The sequence below is a fragment of the Anolis carolinensis genome, chromosome 1 (assembly GCF_035594765.1).
Source record: "Anolis carolinensis isolate JA03-04 chromosome 1, rAnoCar3.1.pri, whole genome shotgun sequence".
NCBI classification, from domain to species: Eukaryota; Metazoa; Chordata; class Lepidosauria; order Squamata; family Dactyloidae; genus Anolis; species Anolis carolinensis.
The window spans coordinates 327,132,617-327,153,912 of NC_085841.1; the positions used below are offsets into that span (position 1 = coordinate 327,132,617).

General features: G+C 42.1%; 1 protein-coding gene across 1 annotated transcript in view; it reads left to right on the forward strand.

The window, feature by feature from the left end:
* Positions 1-21,296, forward strand: part of pax9 (paired box 9) — a 51,759-nt gene that overhangs the window by 6,814 nt on the left and 23,649 nt on the right. Inside the window, exon 3 of the mRNA XM_062968295.1 lies at positions 10,570-10,715. Coding sequence (XP_062824365.1) covers positions 10,570-10,715 — 146 coding nt within the window. The remainder of the gene's footprint in view (positions 1-10,569; positions 10,716-21,296) is intronic.

A 21,296-nucleotide genomic window follows, 5' to 3' on the forward strand; every position in this document is an offset into this window, starting at 1 on the left:
ATGAATTATTTTATTTTTATTATTAATTATCAATAATAATAATAACAACAACAACAACAACAACAACAATAATAATAATAATAATATAATAACCCGCCTGTCGTCGAGACAGGGTATAACACAGATCAATAATAATAATCCCATCAGTACGTACAAACATACACTGTACACACAAACACTGTCTTCAATTTTAAACTGTGTCTATTGCTTCTCGATTTGCCTCACACCTTAAATATCTGTATGCTCTGATCAATAGACACACTGAGAAGAAGAAAAAAACCCCCTCCTATTTTAGATTCTGTTTCAAGCCCTTTTAATTCCTGTAGGTAAAAATAAAATAACGTTGTAAGGAAATAATGGGCACGGGTTTCCTCCTTTCAAAGCCCAACTCTCCCTAGAAGTGCATTTAGCCAGTCCTGAAAAAAACAATCAGATATTTTTATGCGGGGGTTGTTGCGTGGCTATACCTTAGTCATCGTGGGACTGGTGGAGGGAGCGAGGAGAGGGGCAAGACCTTGTGAGATTTAGCGTGGTTTGTCCACGCAGGTTTCCTACACAGCAGGACCAGGCAGTGGGCCGAGCAGGGGGCTTCTCCTCACTCGCCTCTGCGGGCTGCTTGCCCTTGATTTATAGGAGAAGCTGACCTTGCTGACACCAAAAGGAAGCCCCTATTCATGGGAAAGTGAGAGATCAGCCGAACTGGGAGCTCGCCAGAGACAGCTCGGTTTCCTAAGACATGTGCGGGGCGAACTGGGGTGGTCGCAGCAGGTCCAGAGAGGAGGCTGAAATCCACCTCCCAACCGAGAGAGAAAGAGTTTTCCTGCATTTGTGTTGAAGTGGCAACCAGGGCCGCGGTGGTCTTTGAAATCTCCCCAGGTCTTGTTGCAAGACTGGGACTTTCTGGCCCTGGAGAACACCCGTAGTATTTCCTTTGCCCTGTGTATTTGTCATACCCGGAAAACAGATGCATCTCAGCACACATTAAACCCGTGTTTGCCTTCAAGGTTCTATCTACACCAGGCATGAGCAAACTTGGGCTCTCCAGGTGTTTTGGACTTCAACTCCCACCATTCCTAACAGCCTCAGACCCTTTCCTTTTCCCCCTCAGCCGCTTAAGCGTTTCACCACCTGGAGAAACCAAGTTTGCCCATGCCTAATCTACACTGTAGAATTAATGCACTGACGCCGCTTCAACTGCCATGGATTCATGAGAATTTACCAGATCTTTAGCTTTCCCTGCTATGGGTCCATAGTATAGAGCCATGGCAGTTCCAGCGGTGTCAAACTGCATTCATTCTACACTGTAGACACACCCTTCTGGTCACTCTCAAGCCCCATCAAGGTGGTTTCCGACTAAGCTTTGCACAGTAAGGAGTTTGCCCTTTGAAGCTGAGAGATTTGCCCATTTTTGAATGCAAGGTAGAATCATAGGGTTGGGAGAGATCACAAGGGCCATCCGGGAACACCAAACCAAAGCACTCCTGACAGATAGTCATCCCGGTTCTGTTTGAAAACCTCCAGAGGAAAAACCATCGCCTATCCCACTGACACACACTCTTCCAAAACTCATCGACCTGCGTGTTTACATCGATCTGAAATCCAACAGGAGTCTCTTCCCAACAGTAGCGCAGGGCTTTGATTCCGCTCCATGCATTTGCTCGATTTCAATGGATTTTGCTTCGGTGTAAAAGGGCTTTGGAAGGAGACTGTCTTGCAATCCGTGGGTGGATCTGCACGGAAGAATGAATGGCGTTGGACACCACTTTGACTGCCATTATTTATTGCTGTGCAATCCTGAGATTTGTTGTCTGGTGAAGCAACAGCTGTCTCTGACAGAGAAGGCTTAAGACCTTGTAAAACTACAACCCCTATGATCAGGCCTGTAGCCAGGATTTTGATTTGGGGGGTGGGGCTGAGTCTGAGTGAGAGAGGATCTATCCTAGCAAACTTTTTGTATGGTTATCCCAATACCCCCATGCATATGGGATATATTGAGCATGGTGATCAGATCATGATATGAACAAACATAACAGTTTAAATAATAAATGTAAGGCCTTCTCTCGGACACCCTGAGAATTTCGCGGGGGGGGGGGGGCTGAAGCCCCTTAAGCCCCCCCCCCCTACATGCCTGCCTACGATTCTATAGCGTTGAGCCTTTACAGTTAAAGTGGTACCAAACTGCATTCATTATAGACGTACCCTTTGTCACAGCGCTCCTATGATCTTTCCTCATATTTCAAAACAAAAATCTCCAATGTGTTGTGGGAGGCTTTCCTGGCTGGAAACATTGGGTTGCTCTGAGTTTTCCGACCTGTATGGCTGTGTTCCAGAAGCATTCTCTTCTGACGTTTCACCCACATCTATGGCAGGCATCCTCAGAGGTTGTGAGGTATATTGGAAACTAAGCAAGGGAGGTGGGAGAAAAACTCTTGTCTGTTGGGGGGCAAGTGTGATATATAAACCTCCCTTGTTCAGTTTTCAATATACAGTACCTCACAATCAATATACAGTACCTCACAAAGAATGCCTGCCATAGATATGGGCGAAACGTCAGGAGAGAATGTTTCTGGAACATGGCCATACAGCCCGGAAAACTCACAGCAATCCAGTCTCCAAGTATATATGTGTGTGTGTGTGTGTGTGTATTCTTTTAGGGGGGGAGGGGAGCAAAACCAAGAACTCCACGCCCTTCCACCCAAGCCACCTAGGAAACAATTATGCCAGAGGTAGTTATCACTCCGCAGTGGCTGTCAACGAGCGGGATGATGGGCAAATTTGAACCGCTCTAGGGTTGTTCTTAATCCGGTTAGGCCTTATAATTTCCTTCCTTCGTGTTAGGATGCAATAACTCGGGGAGGGAGGGAGGGGGGATGTTGGAAACTGTAAGGAAGACGGAATGCCAGATCTTTCCATTCACATTTGTCCTACATAAACTTAATTTCCGCACATAACTTGATTAAGGGATCAAGTTCTTTCAGTTTTCCCATTCTTTCCTTTGGATCTTGTAAATGCAACCCTGCTCTGAACGCAAGCTTTACTCCAGCCATGCCAGGTGGACCTAATTAAAAGAAAAAAACACAGAGACACACAACTACAGCACTTGGGCTACTCTGCAGTAAGAGGCATTCCGGAGTAGAAGCAGAGCCGCTCCAGAGCGGCTTTCACATCTCCCTATGACATTTTATTCCAGTTCCTTTGAATGGAATACACAGTATTAAACATAGAATGTGTTACAGATTTTAGAGGAAGGCCATCTCTAGCCAGTCATAAATTGTGATCTGGTTTTTGAGACCTGCAAAGGCGAAACCTGTCTGATGGCAATGCCACCCGATCCACAGCAGCTAGGCGAAAACACACAACAACCCTGTGAAAGCCTTCTACAGCTAGGCGAAATGTTACGGAAAAAATAACTTCCATTGAGCTCACTCGAAATTAGACATAGATCCCACATGGGTTCATAGTCAGGAAATTTCTACATTGAGATTTGACTGGATGATGTTGCATTTCTTGTGCGCCTTTAAGTTGTTTCCGATTTATGGTGAGTCTAAGACGAATCACAGGGGTTTTGTGTTGTCCAAGGCTTTCATGGCCGGAATCTTTGGATTACTGCGAGTTTTCCGGGCTGTATGGCCATGTTCCAGAGTTATTCTCTCCTTCCATCCACATCTATGGCAGGCATCCTCAGAGGTTGTGGGGTTTGTCTGTGGGAGGGAGAAAGAACTCTTGTCAGTTTGAGGAAAGTGTGAATGTTGCAATTGACCACCTTGATTAGCATCACTGGGGTTTCTTGGCAAGATTTGCTCAGAAGGGACTTTCCTTTCCTCTGGGGCTGAGAATGTGTGACTTTCCTAAAGTCACTCAACGGGTTTACAAGGGGGACTTGAACCCTGGTCTCCAAAGTCTAATATTCCAACCAGACTGGTCCTCACATAGAGATTTCATCTGAACTTCCTTGAACATAAAAGGCAGAGTTGTCATCTCTGGAGACACAGTGCCCCTTAAAACAACAACAACAACAACAACAACAACCTTTATTTATAGACTGCCCTATCTCCCCAAAGGGACTCAGGGCGGTTTCCAACAATATGGCAACTATTCAAAGGATTGGAAGAGATTTTATTTTTATAGATAGATTGGTATATGTATATACTGTAACTGATAGCTACATATGCAAATGATTGATACACACAATGATTATGTTGAGATATATATAGACACACAATTCTGGCAAATGATAGATGCACATGCATATATAATTTCCTCTGGGCCCTTCCACACAGCTCTATATCCCAGAATATCAAGGCAGAAAATCTCACAATATCTGCTTTGAACTGCTTTGATCTGAGTCCACACTCAGATGATGTGGTATTTTCTGCCTTGATATTCTAGGCTATAGGGCTGTGTGGAAGGGCCCTCTATCTCACTATGTTCCCTCTGTTCCTGGTTTGAAAGTGTTATTTCCTGTTTAAATGTGCAGTACTTACTTTGAAAATAATGGTTATACTCCGGAATCTTCGTTTTTGTGGCTGCCACAATTTATGTTGAATTGGTTGAGACTCTGTGAGATGTTCATTGAAACACTATAGCTAAATATGCTGCAGAATGTCGGGCAAAAACAAAGTTTTTTTCCAGTTTAATCAACTTTCCCCATGTTTTTATGATAGAACCAATTAAGAAATTACATTTATAACCGAGGAACAAAAATCGTGTTACATAGTGTAATTAAAAGTAATTTTATCTCTATTTGAGTTTCTACACACGCTCATGCACACATGTACATAATATACATTTAGACATAAGCAAGTATAGATTTGGTCTTGGGAGCTCTATGAATTCCCCAAGAATATGAACCTATTTAACATCGCTTTGGCTTCTAACTGAGGCCCCTTCCACACAGCTGAATAAAATCCCACATTATCTGCTTTGAACTGGAATATATGGCAGTGTGGACTCAGATAACCCAGTTCAAAGCAGATATTGTGGGATTTTCTGCCCTGAAATTCTGGGTTATATGACTGCTTGGAAGGGCCCCGACAGAGAGAAATGAATGTTTCCCCTCAAAGATAGATTTTGAAATATTTTTATCTCAAAATCAATCCCTGGATTTCAGTAGAAGTTGCTCCGTTCTCAGTGTGGGATCCTGCTGAAACAGGTTAGGATCCCTTTACCCCACTCCAAAAGTACATTCCTCTGAAAGCTGGGGATTCCCCATAGTTTTCTGATTGTATTTAGGGAACTTTATGGTACGCCTTGCGAGACCCGTTTCTAAGGGCCACTTATTCATAATGTACGTCTTTCACAATACCATTACTTCCAGTGAGCAAAAAAAAAAGGTTGGCTGCTTAAGCCGGGCAAGGCCGAGGAAATCCGTCAAGGTGGGCCGATTTAGGCTCCTGCTTTCGCCTGAATTCCAGGCTGACTCCCGACACCAGTTCGGAGACGTCTCTCTGTGTGTTGAGGGGCCTTTTCTTAAAAGGTGAGGCTTGCAAACACTGAGAAATTGCCTCGCCTTCTATGCACTCTTTTTCCCCATGCAGACCAAGGGATGGGCTGACTTCAGTCGTATATATGCATGAGTGTTTTGAGAGCAAGGTTTGATGGTTTGAGCGCTGCACTAGGACTTTGGACCTTTTCACCTTCGTCAAGTCATTCTCTCTCAGCCTCGGGGGAAAACAAAGAGGACCCCCTCCTCCCAACAAACTTTGCCAAGGTTTTCCTAAGGTCCCTTTTATGTCGGAAACTGCCATATAGCAGTTTCATAATGCAGTTCAATGCATTAAACTGCGTTATGAAACTGCTATACGACAGTGCAGATGGGGCCAAAGAGAGTAAGGAAGATGTAGTGGGTTGCTGTGAGTTTTCTGGGCTGTGTGGCCATCTTCCAGTATTATTCTCTCCTGACAGGCATCTATGGCAGGCATCCTCAGAGGTTGTGAGGTCTGTTGAAAACTAGGCCAGAGGAGTTTATATATCTGTGGAAAGTCCAGGGTGAGAGAAAGAACTCTTGTCTGTTTGAGGCAAGTCTGAATGTAGCAATTGGCCACCTTGATTAGCATTTAATGGCCTTGCAGCTTCAAAGTCTGGCTTCTTCCTACCTGAGGGAATCCTTTTTTAGGAAATATTAGCTGGCCCTGATTGTTTTCTGTCTGGAATTCTCCTGCTTTCTGAGTGTTTTTCTGTATTTACCGTCCTGATTTTAGAGTTCTTAAAATACTGGTAGCCAGATTTTGTTCATTTTCATGGTTTTTTCCTTTCTGCTGAAATTGTCCACATGCTTGTGGATTTCAATGGCTTCTCTGTGTAGACTGACATGGTGTTTATTAGAGGGGTCCAGAATTTCTGTGTTCTCAAATAATATAAAAATAAAAATAAAGTAGTGGTTTGAGCTTTAGAATACCTGCTTCAATTCTCTGTGGAAATCCATTTGGTGACTTTGGGCAAGTCACACTTTCTCATTCTCCACGGCAAACTCCTCTTCGAAGACATCTTGCCAAACCCACCTCCCTAGATTCACCTTAGGGTCGTCACACAACCACCTCACTCGTTTTTTTAATTTCAATGTCTGATTCTTTTCATTCTATTTTCTGTTCTCACCCACCGGCCCTTCACCGGTTTGTGATTCATTCTTAGTTTTCTACACTTACAAATCAAAAGTCCAACCCGTTTTCAAGCGCTGGCAGTGAAGGGAGGCGAGGCAGGGGCGTTCTTGTTGCAGAACATAAAGGCTGCCTGGTGAACCAGGACATGGTCCGACTAGGAGTTACTCAAGGTGAAAGGGGGGTTGAAATGGGATCACCCCCCCCCCCCCCCCCACACACACACACACCCTACTCGGATCGAGAGCCGCCGGACATTCCCCATTAAAAATAATAATTTAAGACTTGTTGTGAAAACCACGGCTAAGGTCTCCCATGACTTCGACAGAATTTATACTTTTGGAAAGACGCCCACCAGCTAGAGAGGGTACGTCTATTCAGCAAGCTCCACATAGGTAGAAATCCCATACTAACATACGGCATAGAATCGGAAGAGATCTCAAGCGCCATCCAGTCCAACTCCCTTGTGCCATGCAGGAGCGCACAATCAAAGCATCCCTGACAGATGGCCACCCAGCCTCTGCCTAAAAATCTCCAGAAAAGGAGGCTCCACAACATCCCAAGCATTATACTGTACACATAAATCCCGAAGACTTTCAATCTGGGGTTCCTTTGGGCTGCTGTGAGTTTTCCGGGCGGTATGACCACGTTCCAGGAGCATTCTCTCCTGACGTTTCGCCTATATCTATGGCAGGCATTCTCAGAGTTTGTGAGGTATATTGGAGGCAAGGTCAGTAAGGTTTATATATCTGTGGAATGCCCAGGATGGTAGAAAGAGCACTTGTCTGTTGGAGGCAAGTGTGAATGTTGCAATTAATCACATTGAAAAGTAAGCTTCAAGGCATGGCTGATTCCTGCCTGCGGAATCCTTTGTTGGGAGGTGTTAGCTGGCCCTGATTGTTTCTTGTCTGGAATTCCCCTGTTTTCTGAGTTTTGTTTTTTATTTAGTGTCCTGGTTTTAGAGTTTTTTAAAATACTGATAGCCATATTTTGTTTATTTTCATGGTTTCCTCCTTTCTGTTGAAATTGTCCACATGCTTGTGGGTTTCAATGGCTTCTCTGTGTAGTCTGACATAGTGGTTGTTACCAGATTTATTTACTTTATTATTCCCTCGGGCAAGAAGCAGCCAGGCTTTGAATCTGCAAGGCCATTAAATGCTAGTCCAGGTGGCCAATTGCTACATTCACACTTGCCTCATACAACAAGAGCTCTTTCTCCCACTCTGGACCTTCCACAGATATATAAACTTCACTTGACTAATTTCCAATATACTTCACAACCTCTGGGGATGCTTGCTATAGATGTGGGCAGAACATCAGGAGACAATGCTTCTGAAACGTGGCCATACAGCCCGGAAAACACACAGCAACCCAGTGATTCCGGCTATGGAAGCCATCGACAACACATTGAGACTCCTTTGCCTTTTAAAAAAGTATACTGAAGAGAAGAAGAGTCGACCCACAACCCAAATGAATTGGTTTACTGGGGTTTGTTAGGCCCACAACACCAAATACTCAAACCCAAGCAACGGGTTTTATTCTATTACAATTATTTGGGAGTAATCGTCATTAAATGGAGAGTGATCTGCTTCAGTGTAAACGCCTAATGTCGGTGCAAGCTGCACGTGTGAATGTAGTCTCCGGACGAGAGAAAGTCCGCTGCCCGGAAGCCTTTCTACAGTCAGAGGCAATCTTTTTAGGCAGGAACACCTGTTTTTCTCCGGGTCAAGGCAACTTGATGAGTTTCGCAGCCTTCCCTCCCAAGAAGAAAGGCTTTCAGACTGAAGGCATGACTCTCCCTGGATACTTTAGACCCAAACCCCACCCACCCCCTCGTTTACAACGCCGGTCCTGAACCGGTTTCCTTAAGAGAACAGTCTCATAGCGTTCAAAAGGATTTAGCACCCGGCAACTGCGATGAGGAAGAATTAATCTGGCAGACATGAAAATTACAGTCTAAAAAATCATATTAAAAAATAAAAGTAGTTCAATCGAGAGGCAAAAGTTTTACTTCCAAGTAAGAGGGAAATTAATGTTGTAATATATTATTGTTTTGTTCATTTATGGGTTCCATGATCGAGCAGGGATTCGAGCCTCCGTCTACAGAGTCTACAGAATTCATTGTTCAAACCATTATCACACCGTGCAGTATCTAGCCCAAGCATGGGCAAACTTGGGCCCTCCAGGTGTTTTGGACTCTAACTCCCACAATTGTGGGAGTTGGAGTCCAAAACACCTGGAGGGCCCAAGTTTGCCCATGCCTGATCTAGCCATATATTTTCAAGCAGTCTAAAGCTATAAAAAATTTATCGTTTAAAAACTCATTAAAGGTTATTAAAAGGCACAATATTTTTTGGAAAAAAATGTAAAAAGCACAAACCCAGGCAAGTAAATTCCTCAAAGCTCAGTGGAATGGGAACATGAGCCAAGAAGGGAAGAAATTCGTATTAAAAATAACTCTAAAATCAGGACAGTAAATGAAGAACAACACTAAAAAAAACAGGGTGATTTCACACAGGAAACAATCAGGGTCAGCTAACACCTCTCAACAAAGGATTCCCCCAGGCAAGAATCAGCCAGGCTTTGAAGCTGCATGGCTATTCAATGCTAGTCAAGGTGGCCAATTGCAACATTCACACTTACCTCCAAGAGACAAGAGTTCTTTCTCCCACCCTGGACCTTCCACAGATATATAAACCCCACATTCCTAGTTTCCAGTATACCTCACAACCTCTGAGGATGCCTGCCATAGATGTGGGAGAAACGTCAGGAGAGTATGCTTCTGGAACATGGCCATACAGCCCGTAAAACTCACACAACCAAAAGTTCGAAATGTTGGGAGCAGCTCCCAATAAGGCCTTTTCTCTTATTCCCGCCAAAAGAGCCCGGGAAGGGAAGGGGGGGCTCTCCTGATGACCTTAGATCTGAAACAGGCTTGGAGAAGGAGAGAGTCCTTCAAGTAGCCTAGGCCAGTGGTTCTCAAGCTGTTGGTCCCCAGATGGTTTGGCCTTCAACTCCCAGAACTCCTAACAGCTGGTAAACTGGCTGGGATTTCTAGGAGTTGTAGGCCAAAACACCTGGGGACCCACAGGTTGAGACCCACTGGCCTAGACTCTTCATATGAGAAGATCCTCGGCAGTGTTGTCTTGCGTAGGCCAGGTGCTGATTTTGCACCTGAATTTACTTTCCAAAAAGAAGGTGTCTGAGGGATCATCACCTTGAACAAATGGCATCGCATCTCAGTTTACACTTGGGTCTTTGGCCTGTCTTTGGCTACATGTACAGCAGGCATGGGAAAACTTCGGCCCTCCAGTTGTTTTGGACTACAACTCCCACAATTCCTAACAGTCCCAGTCCCCTTCCTTTTCACTTAAGCGGCTGAGGGGGAAAAGGAGAGGACCCGAGGCTGTTAGGAATTGTGGGAATTGTAGTCCAAAACACCTGGAGGACCGAAGTTTGCCCAGGCCTGATCTACACTTCACTCCTCACTTAAATTTCTGCTGATGAGAGAGCTTACCCTTGGTACTGTTACATCATCAAAGGGGTGGTGTGCAGACAATGGCTAGCAAGAGGAGGAAAGACAAAGCCCTTTTGGGGGAAAACATGCATAGGAATGTGGGGAAAGCCCTCAGCTTGGCCCTGTCTCTAGCCTAGCTACTCATTGAGGACTGGAAACTTGATGACACAAGAGACTCGTGCTGTTCAGGGATGAAACTCAGCACCCCTACATACCCAGCAATACACATCTGCGATCTTCATTATTCGATTTCGCCTTGCAATGTGGTCATTACGCAAGCTGATGCGCAGGAAGGGCTCTATTTCGGAGTCTCCGACTTCTCCATCAAATGCACTCGGTGTTTAGTGTAGATGTGCCCCAAGTTTTCTTTCCCCCGGGAGCTGAATAAATCGGTCCTCCTGCCACTCCTTGCCTATTTATTCCCCCCTCATATCCCCTCCTTCTGTTCGCCTGCAGTGAGCGAGGGCTCTCCGTACCACAGCCCCAAGATCGAGGAATGGAGCAGCAGCCTCAGCAGAAGCGGGTTCGCGGCCACGGCTCAGCACATGGCGGTGAACGGCCTGGACAAAGGCTCCCTGGAGCAAGAAGCCAAGTACAGCCAGGTAAGAGCCGCTGCGGGCCAAGAAGGAGGGAGGGCTGGAGGTCCTTGGAAGAACAAAGTGGTTCTGCCTCAAGGAAAAGAAGCGGATGTAGGGCCTTTTCTCAGGGCCTTGTCTCTATAGGAGCTGGGGCCTTCTGCAAAATAGAATGATAGTCCTAAAATTCCACAATTCTGTTTCACTATCATGATTCCATCCTATATAACGCTGGGATTTGCACTACAAGGGGGTGGGATGGGGGTCTGAGAATTCTCTGTTGTGTAAACTTTGGTCCTCCATCAGGTCTGGACTTGAACTTCTTGAAATTCTGGCCAAGCTGCCAGGGCTCTGGGGACTCATCTACACTGCTCTATAATGCCCTTCAGTGTAGTTAAACTGTATTCGGAAACTGCATTATAGGGCAGTGTAGATGGGGCCTGAAAGCACCAAAGTTTGAGAATTACTTGGCCCTTCCCAACAGCCATATAACACAAAACATCAAGGCAGATAATCCACAATATCTGTTTTGAACTGGATTATCTGAGTCCACACTGCCATATAATCCACTTCAATGAGGATTTTATACAGCTGTGTGGAAGGGGCCACTCTTGGTGTCTCACCAAACTGCTGAATCCATAGGAATCAACCAATGCAGTTATAGCAGGATGATAAAGTTTTATGCTGTGTAAGTGGGAAACAGAAGTAGAAGGAATATCTATCTTATAATTCATGCAATCTAATCCATCCGCTCTAGTTGGAGGCCCAGAAACAGATTCCGGCCTCTAATTGCACCTCCCCCCTTTTCTAACTGAGCTACAGATGTGTTGTGGCAGGCTTTCATGGACGAAATCACTAGGTTGCTGTGTGTTTTCTGGCTGTTTGGCCATGAAGTTTTATCCACATCTATGGCAGGCCTCAGAGGTTGTTGAGGTCTGTTGGAGACTAGACGGATGAAGTTTATATATCTATGGAAGGTCCAGGATGGGAGAAAGAACTCTTGTCTGTTTGAGGCAGGTGTGAATGTTCCAAATGGCCAGCTTCATTAGCATTTAATGGCCTTGCAGATTCAAAGCCTGGCTGCTTCTTGCCTGAGGGAATAATAAACTAAATAAATTAAATAAACAGTAAATAAACAGATAATAAAGAATAAACAGTAAATAAATAAACAGAAAATAAAGAACAACATTCAGAAAACGGGAATTCCAGACAAGGAACCATCCCGACCAACTAACACCTCCCAACAAAGGATTCCCTCAGGCAAGAAGCAGCCAGGCTTTGAATCTGCAAGGCCATTAAATGCTAATCAAGCTGGTCAATTGTAACATTTACACCTGCCTCAAACAGACAAGAGTTCTTTCTCCCAACCTGGACTTTCCACAGATGTATAAACCCCACTTGCCTAGTTTCTAACAGACCTCACAACCTCTGAGGATGCCTGCCATAGGTGTGGGTAAAACGTCAGGAGAGAATGCTTCTGGAACATGGCCATACAGCAGTAATACAACAGAAAACTCACAGCAACCCACTGAGCTAGACATATTTCCATCTTTTCCCGTTCACCATTGCTGGCCTACTAGGGGTGTTCTTTTAGGAAGTTGTGATCAGATGATTTTCTAGACTGCTTGTAGATCAACATAAACATTGTCCTTCAAATCACTGAAACAGCAAACACAGGATTTTCAAGGGACGTATTGGAGGTATTCATTGCCTACTTATATAAAAAAAACCCCACCACAACCCCTTGGCTCTTCCTAGAAGCTCCATTGACTTTCAAGATGTTTCAAGTTTTGATTCTAAATATAATTTTTGGAGGGTAAGTCTTGTTAAACATTGAGCTTTGAGTTCAGAAACAACACTAACCTTCAGCAGTGACTCAAGTGTTATTTGTCCATCCTTTACAATAAATCAGCAGTTCCCAATCTTTGGTTTTCCAGGAACCATTGTAGTTAAAGTTGTATCAAACTGCATTAATTCTAAAGTGCAAATGCATCCTTTGAAGATCCCACTGTAGGAGTAAATGGTGTCTGGATGCTGTTTGTTTTTGTACTGCATTGTCCTGGCTCAGAGTTTCTCCCAGGGAGCAGACTCTTCAGGTTACCCTCCTAATAACAAGCAAACTGTTAATAGGCCTATCTTGTGGAAAGGATCCCTAACATAAAGATTTTGGCTGTTTTTCTTTGATGCCTTGTTTTCTCTCACCACCAAACAAGATTTAGCCACGTCCTTTGTTAAAATATGAATGGGTTCTCTTTTTGCAAAAGGAAAATCCCCTCTTTGCTTCAACTCATTGTGTCCAAATTGGAATTTGTGTTTGTCTTTCTAGAAAGCGTTCTTAAGTACTAGTGTTGGTTGAAATGAGAGATACAGTTCAATCTCTTGCATGTTTACTCAGAAATAAATCCCAGTAGCTTCTTGAGACTGAGTGTGTACGATTCCTTAGTGCTTTAAATGGATTTATTTCTTGCATTTCTAGTTTGCCTTTCCATCTTTAAAAAATGCTGAAGGCTGCTAAGGACATGACTAAAGCCAAATTAAGCAATAAACTGTTAAAATTAGCAATAGATATACCTCACTAACAAACTCTGTGAGTCAGTTCAATTGAGCTCAGGGATAATTACTTCTGAGTAGGCAAGCAAAACAGTATTTTGCTTTCCAACTTGAAATCGATGGGATTTCATTGTGGATGACTTTGTCCCTTTAAATGGCACCTTTGAATGGGGATTTGTGGAGACTGTCACATAATTGCTATATTCATTGGTCAGCTAAATAGGCCTTGGAGGGTCCTTAAGGCTATCATATGTCCGTGACTGCTTATTTTTATTTGCTTTCTTCTGCATTTATTTCTCACTGCCTGACCCTATGGGCACTTTTAGAACTCTGATGTCTTGACTATCTTGTAAACCTCAGTCCCTGAAATGTCCAATTCGATGTGCCTCTCAAGCATCTATGTCTGTCAACAAAAGATACAAACACACTGCCCAGACTTACCCAAGTGGGTTGATCCTGCCTTTCCCCCATAAAGCTGCAAACACATAATTATATACCTAGAAGGAAGATCCATGCGGAAGCTTCTTTTTCATGTCAGTCACATGTAGGCTTTATATACATACACTTTAAAAAGACAAATTTCACAATTTGCCAACATATGTTTTTTTAGGTATATTCATCATCAGAGGCGAGGTAATTAACTGGTTGGTGATAGTCTTCATTTCCAAACAGTTTTGTTTAAATTGCTGTGAGTTTTCCGGGCTGTATGGCCATGTTCCAGAAGCATTATATCCTGTCGTTTCACCCACATCTATGGCAGGCATCCTCAGAGGTTGTGAGGTCCTCACAATCTTTGAGGATGCCTGTCATAGATGTGGGTGAAATGTCAGGAGAGAATGCTTCTGGAGCATGGCCATACAACCTGGAAAACTCACAACAACCCAGTGATTCTGGCCATGAAAGCCTTTGACAATACAGTTTTGTTTAAAATGTCTGTCCTCTGTTTGCCACCTTGGGCTCCTTGAAGAAAAGAATGAATTAAAATGTTTCTGTTGTTCTTCATTTAATTAAAGAGTAAATTCGTATTTGGATTGAACTGGCTCCTAGTCATCCTGTTACAAAGATAAAAATGCTGCTCGGCTTTCATGCGGCACTGAGTATAAACATGTTTTAATGCTATTATGAGATTCTTAGCTTTTTGTTTTATTTCTTCCAAAGTATGTGTATTAGTCAAAATAACTATCTATTTAAGATAAGTTGTTAAAATGTATGTTACCCAGCTCTAATTTTTTGTTTTAATGCTATTATGAGATTCTTAGCTTTTTGTTTTATTTCTTCCAAAGTATGTGTATTAGTCAAAATAACTATCTATTTAAGATAAGTTGTTAAAATGTATGTTACCCAGCTCTAATTTTTTGTTTGTAGTTAAAAGAACATCCCAAAATGGCTTTGTACTTATCATTGTAAACATTTTCAGATCTGTAATATTCATATGCTTCATACAAAAATAATACACAGAGTGGTACATTAGGCCATGGCAGTTAAAGTACTATCAGTATGCATTAATTCTACAGTATAGATATACTCTATGTTGCATGTGCCTTCAAGTCAACTCTGATTCTATCCTAAAGTTTTCTTGGTGAGATTTATTCTGTGGAGATTTATCATTGCCTTTCTCTTTGGCTAAAAGAGTGTGACTTGCCGAAGGTCACACAGTGGATTTCCATGACTTACCAGGGTTTCCAACTCTGGTCTCACAGAGTCCAACTCTTATGCTCAAACTGCTGCATCACAGAGTTTATTCTGCTGTGTCTTTATTAAATCATAATTTGGGTGTGGAACTTGTTTCTTGTTGCTTACAAAGTCGCTGTCTTTGGGCTGTGATTGTGGTATAGGATTTTTGGTGGCACAAAGATTATGCCTTTGGCCATTTGAAGTTCACCTGGGTTGAATAAGGAACTGATGAAAAAAAGCCAATTTCACCAATGACTGAAATGTCCAATCATAACTTGTGAAAAAGGTACTTAATCTCGTTAGGCTATTCATCAGAGTTACTAGCTGTTACATAGTGTCAAAATTAGTTTACTGCACAGAAAATCAGCAGGAAAACAGCCATTCATATTTCAATTAGCTCTGCTTAGAGGTCTTCCTTAGATTGGGCAACATGAATTCCCCCCTGGCCCGACTATGCTATGTGGATAGTTGGCTCATCTCATGATCCAGTGGTAAAAATGATGGAAATAAGTGTTTCCAGAAGGCTAGTAGCTGCATTTGTTTAGTGTGGTGAGAGCAACAAAGACTCCTTTGTTGCTTTTTTTTCAAACCAGTATGTGGAGTAGTTACAAAAGGTGCAATACTAATAATTATTAGTGCAATCTGGGCTGATGAAGTTGGAGTTTCTCTTTCCCCTACACCCCTATAATATTTTTATTTAACTATAAACATATTATAGTTGGAATTGGATGGAGAAAGGAAATTTGCATTTATGTACAGTAAAATAAATCCATATGCACAAATCAGCATCCACACATCTTTCTGTTATTGCTGGAATAAGATGACTGTGCTTCATTTCTGCTTTCATATATACTATGATTTATACTTAACTAAAACCATAATTTCTGCTAGTATGCTATAAATAATATTAACCACTTTCAGGAAAGACCTCATAATGCAGAAGATGTTAGAGATAACATTGATGGTTGAGATGCATGAGGGGCTGCCTATACAACATCTCCCTCTCTTCTCAGGAGGATAAGAGGATAGAGTTAAGATTCTGATAAGAGGATACCAGTAGCAGACATGCCAAGAATGAAAAAATTGGCTTATTTATCATCATGAATGGTGATAACTCCTCTAATGTCTGAGTAGGTCTGTTGTCAAACTGGAAGCTTTAATTAGCTGAAGTGTGAGCAGCTAGACTTTTTTTTTCGTGTCAGGAGCAACTTGAGAAACTGCAAGTTGCTTCTGGAGTGAGAGAACTGGCCATCTGCATGGACATTGCCCAGGGGATGCCCTGATGTTAGATGTTTTATCATCCTGTAGGAGGCTTCTCTCATGTCCCCTCATAGAGAGCTGGAGCTGACAGAGGGCGCTCACCCACTTTCCCGGGATTCAAACCTCTGACCTGTCAGTCAGCAGTTCTGCCAGCACAAGGGTTTAATCCAGTGGTTCTCAACCTGGGGGTCTCCAGATGTTTTTGGCCTTCAATTCCCAGAAATCCTCACAAAAACATCTGGGGACCCCAGGTTGAGAACCACTGGTTTAACCCATTGCACCACCAGAGGCTCCAGCAGCTAGACTAATTTACTGAGAAATAAGTTCTGCTTACTCCCAATTCAGTGTTTGTGTGAAAGATAGTAATGTTAAGGTAACTTTACTTGGTCATTTGGCACCTGCCATTTTTAACTCTGGAAAGCTAATTGGAAATATGGGAAAGATCAGAAAGCTCATTAAGGAGGAGCTTGTCTATTTTTGAGGTTACTCTAATTTAGTCTGTTGAGCAGGCATTTTTTAAAAAAGCAACACAAAAGGTATTCTTCTGTTTGGTAGTGATTGGTGGCTTTAATGTGTATAGCTCAGAAAAATTACCTTTTAGAACTTCTGCTCCCATAACTTCTCAGCCAGAATGGACATAACATGCTGGCATGGCATTTGAACTTCCAAAGTAACTTCTCTGATCTCTAGTTGAAAGCTATGCCAGACCAGTTTGTCAGGAAAAAGATTGCAGCCCTATTTAACTACTACCTTGTCGTACACTAAAGTCTTCCATATTAATTGATTGATTGGTTGGCCAATTGTTAAAGGAAAAGGTACTCAATGAAAACTTGATTTGCTTTACAGCTTTGGTCATTATTCCCCATGAAAACAGGAATCTGTGTGCCTTCATTCACATAGTTGAACAGAAAAATATTTTTTTTTACTATTTTCCACTCACCAGTGATGTTTGCTTGCCTATTGCCATTACACATGTCAAATTAGGACTAACTGATTATTTATTTAATTAGTTTATATCCTGTCCTTTCTATAACAGAGCAGATAATGAGATTGAGAGACGTTATAGGCATTTTTCCAGCCTTCTTATAGTCAAATACGTGTTTTGCCTGTGGGTTAAGGGCTGAATGCTGTTTTCCTAATCTCCAGAGTTTCCTGAATGAAACCTGATGACTCAAATTCAGTTCAGGAAGTGGTGGTTTTGTAATTGCATCCATAGAATATCAGTTGACCTGAAGTCAGTGGGATAGATTCACCACTTGAATGCTTATAACATTTAGAGCAGTCTGAATCTACCATGGATCAGTGGAGTTGTCACTGATGTAAAAATATAGACAATATAAACTTGCATTTACTGGGAATAATTACAAAAGCATTTGTGTGATATGTGAATATCACCCAGGAACAGTAGTTGATTCAGGTGTCTATCTTAAATTTGGTTTCTAGTCCAAACCCAACTCATTGAATCAACAAGTGAATGTTAAATCAACACTTATGTAAACCAAATTAATTGAATAGGTCTACTTTAGTGAAGCTGTGGGATGAGAAATTTGATTTAGGCATTAGCTCTGCTTCTTGAAGACATCAGTTTACAGTTTACAAACTGCTTTAAGTCTCCTTTGTGGAGAGAAAAAGTGGGGTATAAATAAACCTAATAATAAATAATAATAATTTGATTCACCCAAAGATAGTTTATGGCTTCTTTACCAGTGAGTCAGTGAATCCACTGCATTTTAATCTGAACTTGAAAGGTTCTATCCAAGGTGCTGAACTGTGTCACCTAAACTGTTGCCACTGGGTCTAGGTGTGCTTGATTTATCTGATAACCACACTTCTCTGTTTGGAAATTGCCCCCCCCTCCCTTTTTTTTTTTTTTTTGCAGCTTCAGCATCTCGAACCTGTTCCTCCACTTTTCTCATAATCCTTAAATAGGTCGTGCTTTATGAACACAGCAAGAGGCTCACTGAACTGGATCAAAGATCCATTTAGTGTCACATTGTATTCTCAACTATAGAGATGTCTTTGGCGAGTTTGGTTTAAGGCATTGTCTTACAATTCTGCTAAGGCATAGGACAATATTGTTTGCCCTCTAGAATCATAGAATAGTAGAGTTGGAAAAGACCTCATGGACCATCCAGTCCAACCCCCTGTTAAGAAGCAGGAAATCGCATTCAAAGCACCCCTGACAGATGGCCATCCAGCCTCTGCTTAAAAGCCTCCAAAGAAGGAGCCTCCATCACACTCTGGGGGAGAGAGTTCCACTGCCGAACAGCTCTCACAGTGAGGAAGTTCTTCCTGATGTTCAGGTGGAATCTCCTTTCCTGTAGTTTGAAGCCATTGTTCCGTGTCTCCAGGGCAGCAGAAAACAAGCTTGCTCCCTCCTCCCTATGACTTCCCTTCACGTATTTGTACATGGCTATCATGTCTCCTCTCAGCCTTCTCTTCTGCAGGCTAAACATGCCCAGTTCTATTCTATGTACTGTAGTCTATCCTGGGCTGGCAGATGAACCCAATGAAGACTGATAGTGGGTTAGCATCCTACCCCAACCCCATACAGCAAACTAACCAAAAGGATGCAAGGAAGGTGGTATGGCACACTTAGCTCTATTCTCCAAAAGTACTGAGTAGCTTAGGATGGGATGACTGCATCTCTTACTCTTCCCAATGATGGAACCCTGACAGGTCTTGAGAAAGTCCACATCAAGAAATAACAACTCCACTTGCTACTTTTTTTGTTTTTGTCATCTGGTGTTCTTGATTGTGTGTTCTTGCATAGTAGTGGGTTGAACTGGATGGCCCTTGTAGTCTCTTCCAACTTTATAATAGGTACATTTATGGTGGTAGTCAGTGTGCTCACCAATTTTTCCTTCTTTCTGTATCTTGTGGTATTAGCTCAAGCATGCATTCAATGACTGAAATAACAATGTGGGATGTTAAAAGCATTGTTTGTCACAAAGTCTGTGGTTCTGGTTGTTGTTCCATGTGTTTTTTTCTCCTCAGTAATAGGCAATTTCTCAAGTGCAGGCTTATCTGCCCCATTTGATTCCAAGGACACTACTTCCTAATAGGTAGCCAGAAATTTCCAAGGGCTCAAATATTGGCTAATAGTCTATATTCAAATCAGAGAAGCTGTCAGCAGTAGAAATTACTAACACTGAATTTAAGTCTGAGATGCTCACAGTTTTCACATTGGCAAACAATGGATCTGTTTTGAGATATTTGTAGGTATAGACTTGTTTTAGAGTATTTCTTATTGTTCTTTTTAATAATTACGTATTATTGATTTTTGCAGGTGAGAAAAAGAAAGTTCAAAGCAGTGAGGCATTCTATTCCTAAAGGTTTATAGAGAGTTTTGGGGACCTATTTCCTAAAAATCCATTTTGATTGGAAGCATTTGTGGTGTAGTGTTAGGAAAACTGGAAACTTATACCTAATATCAGGTCATACTCTTTGTCCCACCAAGTATTGTCAATTCTGACTTCCAGAGGTTCTCCAGGAGATAAACATAGATGCTCAGAAGGTGGTCTGTTTATTAGCTTAAAAACCTGATTTGTTCTGAGAATGCTCTTAAGATCTTCTTCAGGGGGCTATATAAAACTATACATGGAAAATGCATAAACAGCATAGCATTTCATGAAATAATTATTGTAGTTACATATATCCTGTACATTTATTGGTGTACAGTTGATTTTGGCCCACAGTGATTGTAGCATATGGTTTTCTTGGCAACATTTATTGATAGGAGATTTGCCATTACTTTTCTCTCAGACTGAGGGAATGAGACTTTTTCATAGTCACCCAGTATGTTTTTATGTCTTAGAAGGGATTCAAATGCTGGTCCCCTGGAGTTCCAGTGCACTGGTCAAACCATTATATCACACTGGCTTGATAATGCTGAATCTTTAGCAGACCATAATTTGGTGGTGCATAAAATCACAGCAGTTAAATTGCTGAGCTGCAGTGGTTAAACTGCTGAGCTGTCGCTGACTGAAAGGCTGGTGGTTCAAACACGGGGACCAGGGTGAGCTCCCACTGTTAGCCCTAGCTTCTGCCAACCTAGCAGTTCAAAAACATGGAAATGTGAGTAGATCGATAGGTACTGCTATGGCGGGAAGGTAACGGTGCTCCATGCAGTCATGCCGATCACATAACCTTGGAGGCATCTACGGACAACGCCTGCTCTTCAGCTTAGAAATGGAGATGTGCGCTACCCCCCAGAGTTTGACGCAACTAGACTTAATGTCAAGGGGAAGCCTTTACCTTTACCTTTACTATACCTACCAATAGCAGCTCGAACATACTTATTCAGAATCAAAACTTTTCTGAGTTAGGAACTCCAAAACCATTTCCTAGACAAATGAAAACATTTGAACAAAGCTGATAGGAATATGCAAATCATATTCAAATGCATATAGATGTACCTGGGCTTTTGGTGAGGTTTCAAAGCCTTTGGACTCTCCCATATCACAGTTTTTTAATAACAAGATAATTTTTCAGAACCCAAAGCAATTAAATTATACAACTCAGGTGCTTTGCTGTAATTTTGCCCATAGAGTAACAGAGTAAAGCCACTGTGGAACAGTCTGTTACACATCAGTGAAGCCATCTGTATCCATCTTGTGCTTAAATTCTCTTTATCTTCCACCTCCAAGAAACGACAGTCAATCAAGCAAGTAGTGTTTTTAGTTGCAGTTATTCTTTTTAAATCATCTTTACTGAACACCATTAAAGAGCATTTTATAATCAAGACAAGATTTCCCCTGCCTTCAAGTGCCTTTCTTTAATCTTTTGGAAGTATTTTAACTCAATGGATATGACTGACCTTCCAGAATTAAAATCCCTTGTCCATCCAGGTTTTACACTGAAATAATAAAGAAGCTTGCATAATTTATAAAGGGAAAAGTTAATGGCACCTTACCAACTATATAGAAAATCCTATTTGAGATATCTCTTGTTTTGTTCTCTGGCTGGGAGTACAAAACTGGGGATTGTCAAATATCACACAACCCTTAATATAGAGCTGGTGGGCTGTATTTTGACAAGTGGAGCACAAGGCATGCAGGCCTGAATCATAATGTTTCAGACTAAAAATGCCTCGGGTCTCCTGTGTGAGCCTTTCAGAAATAA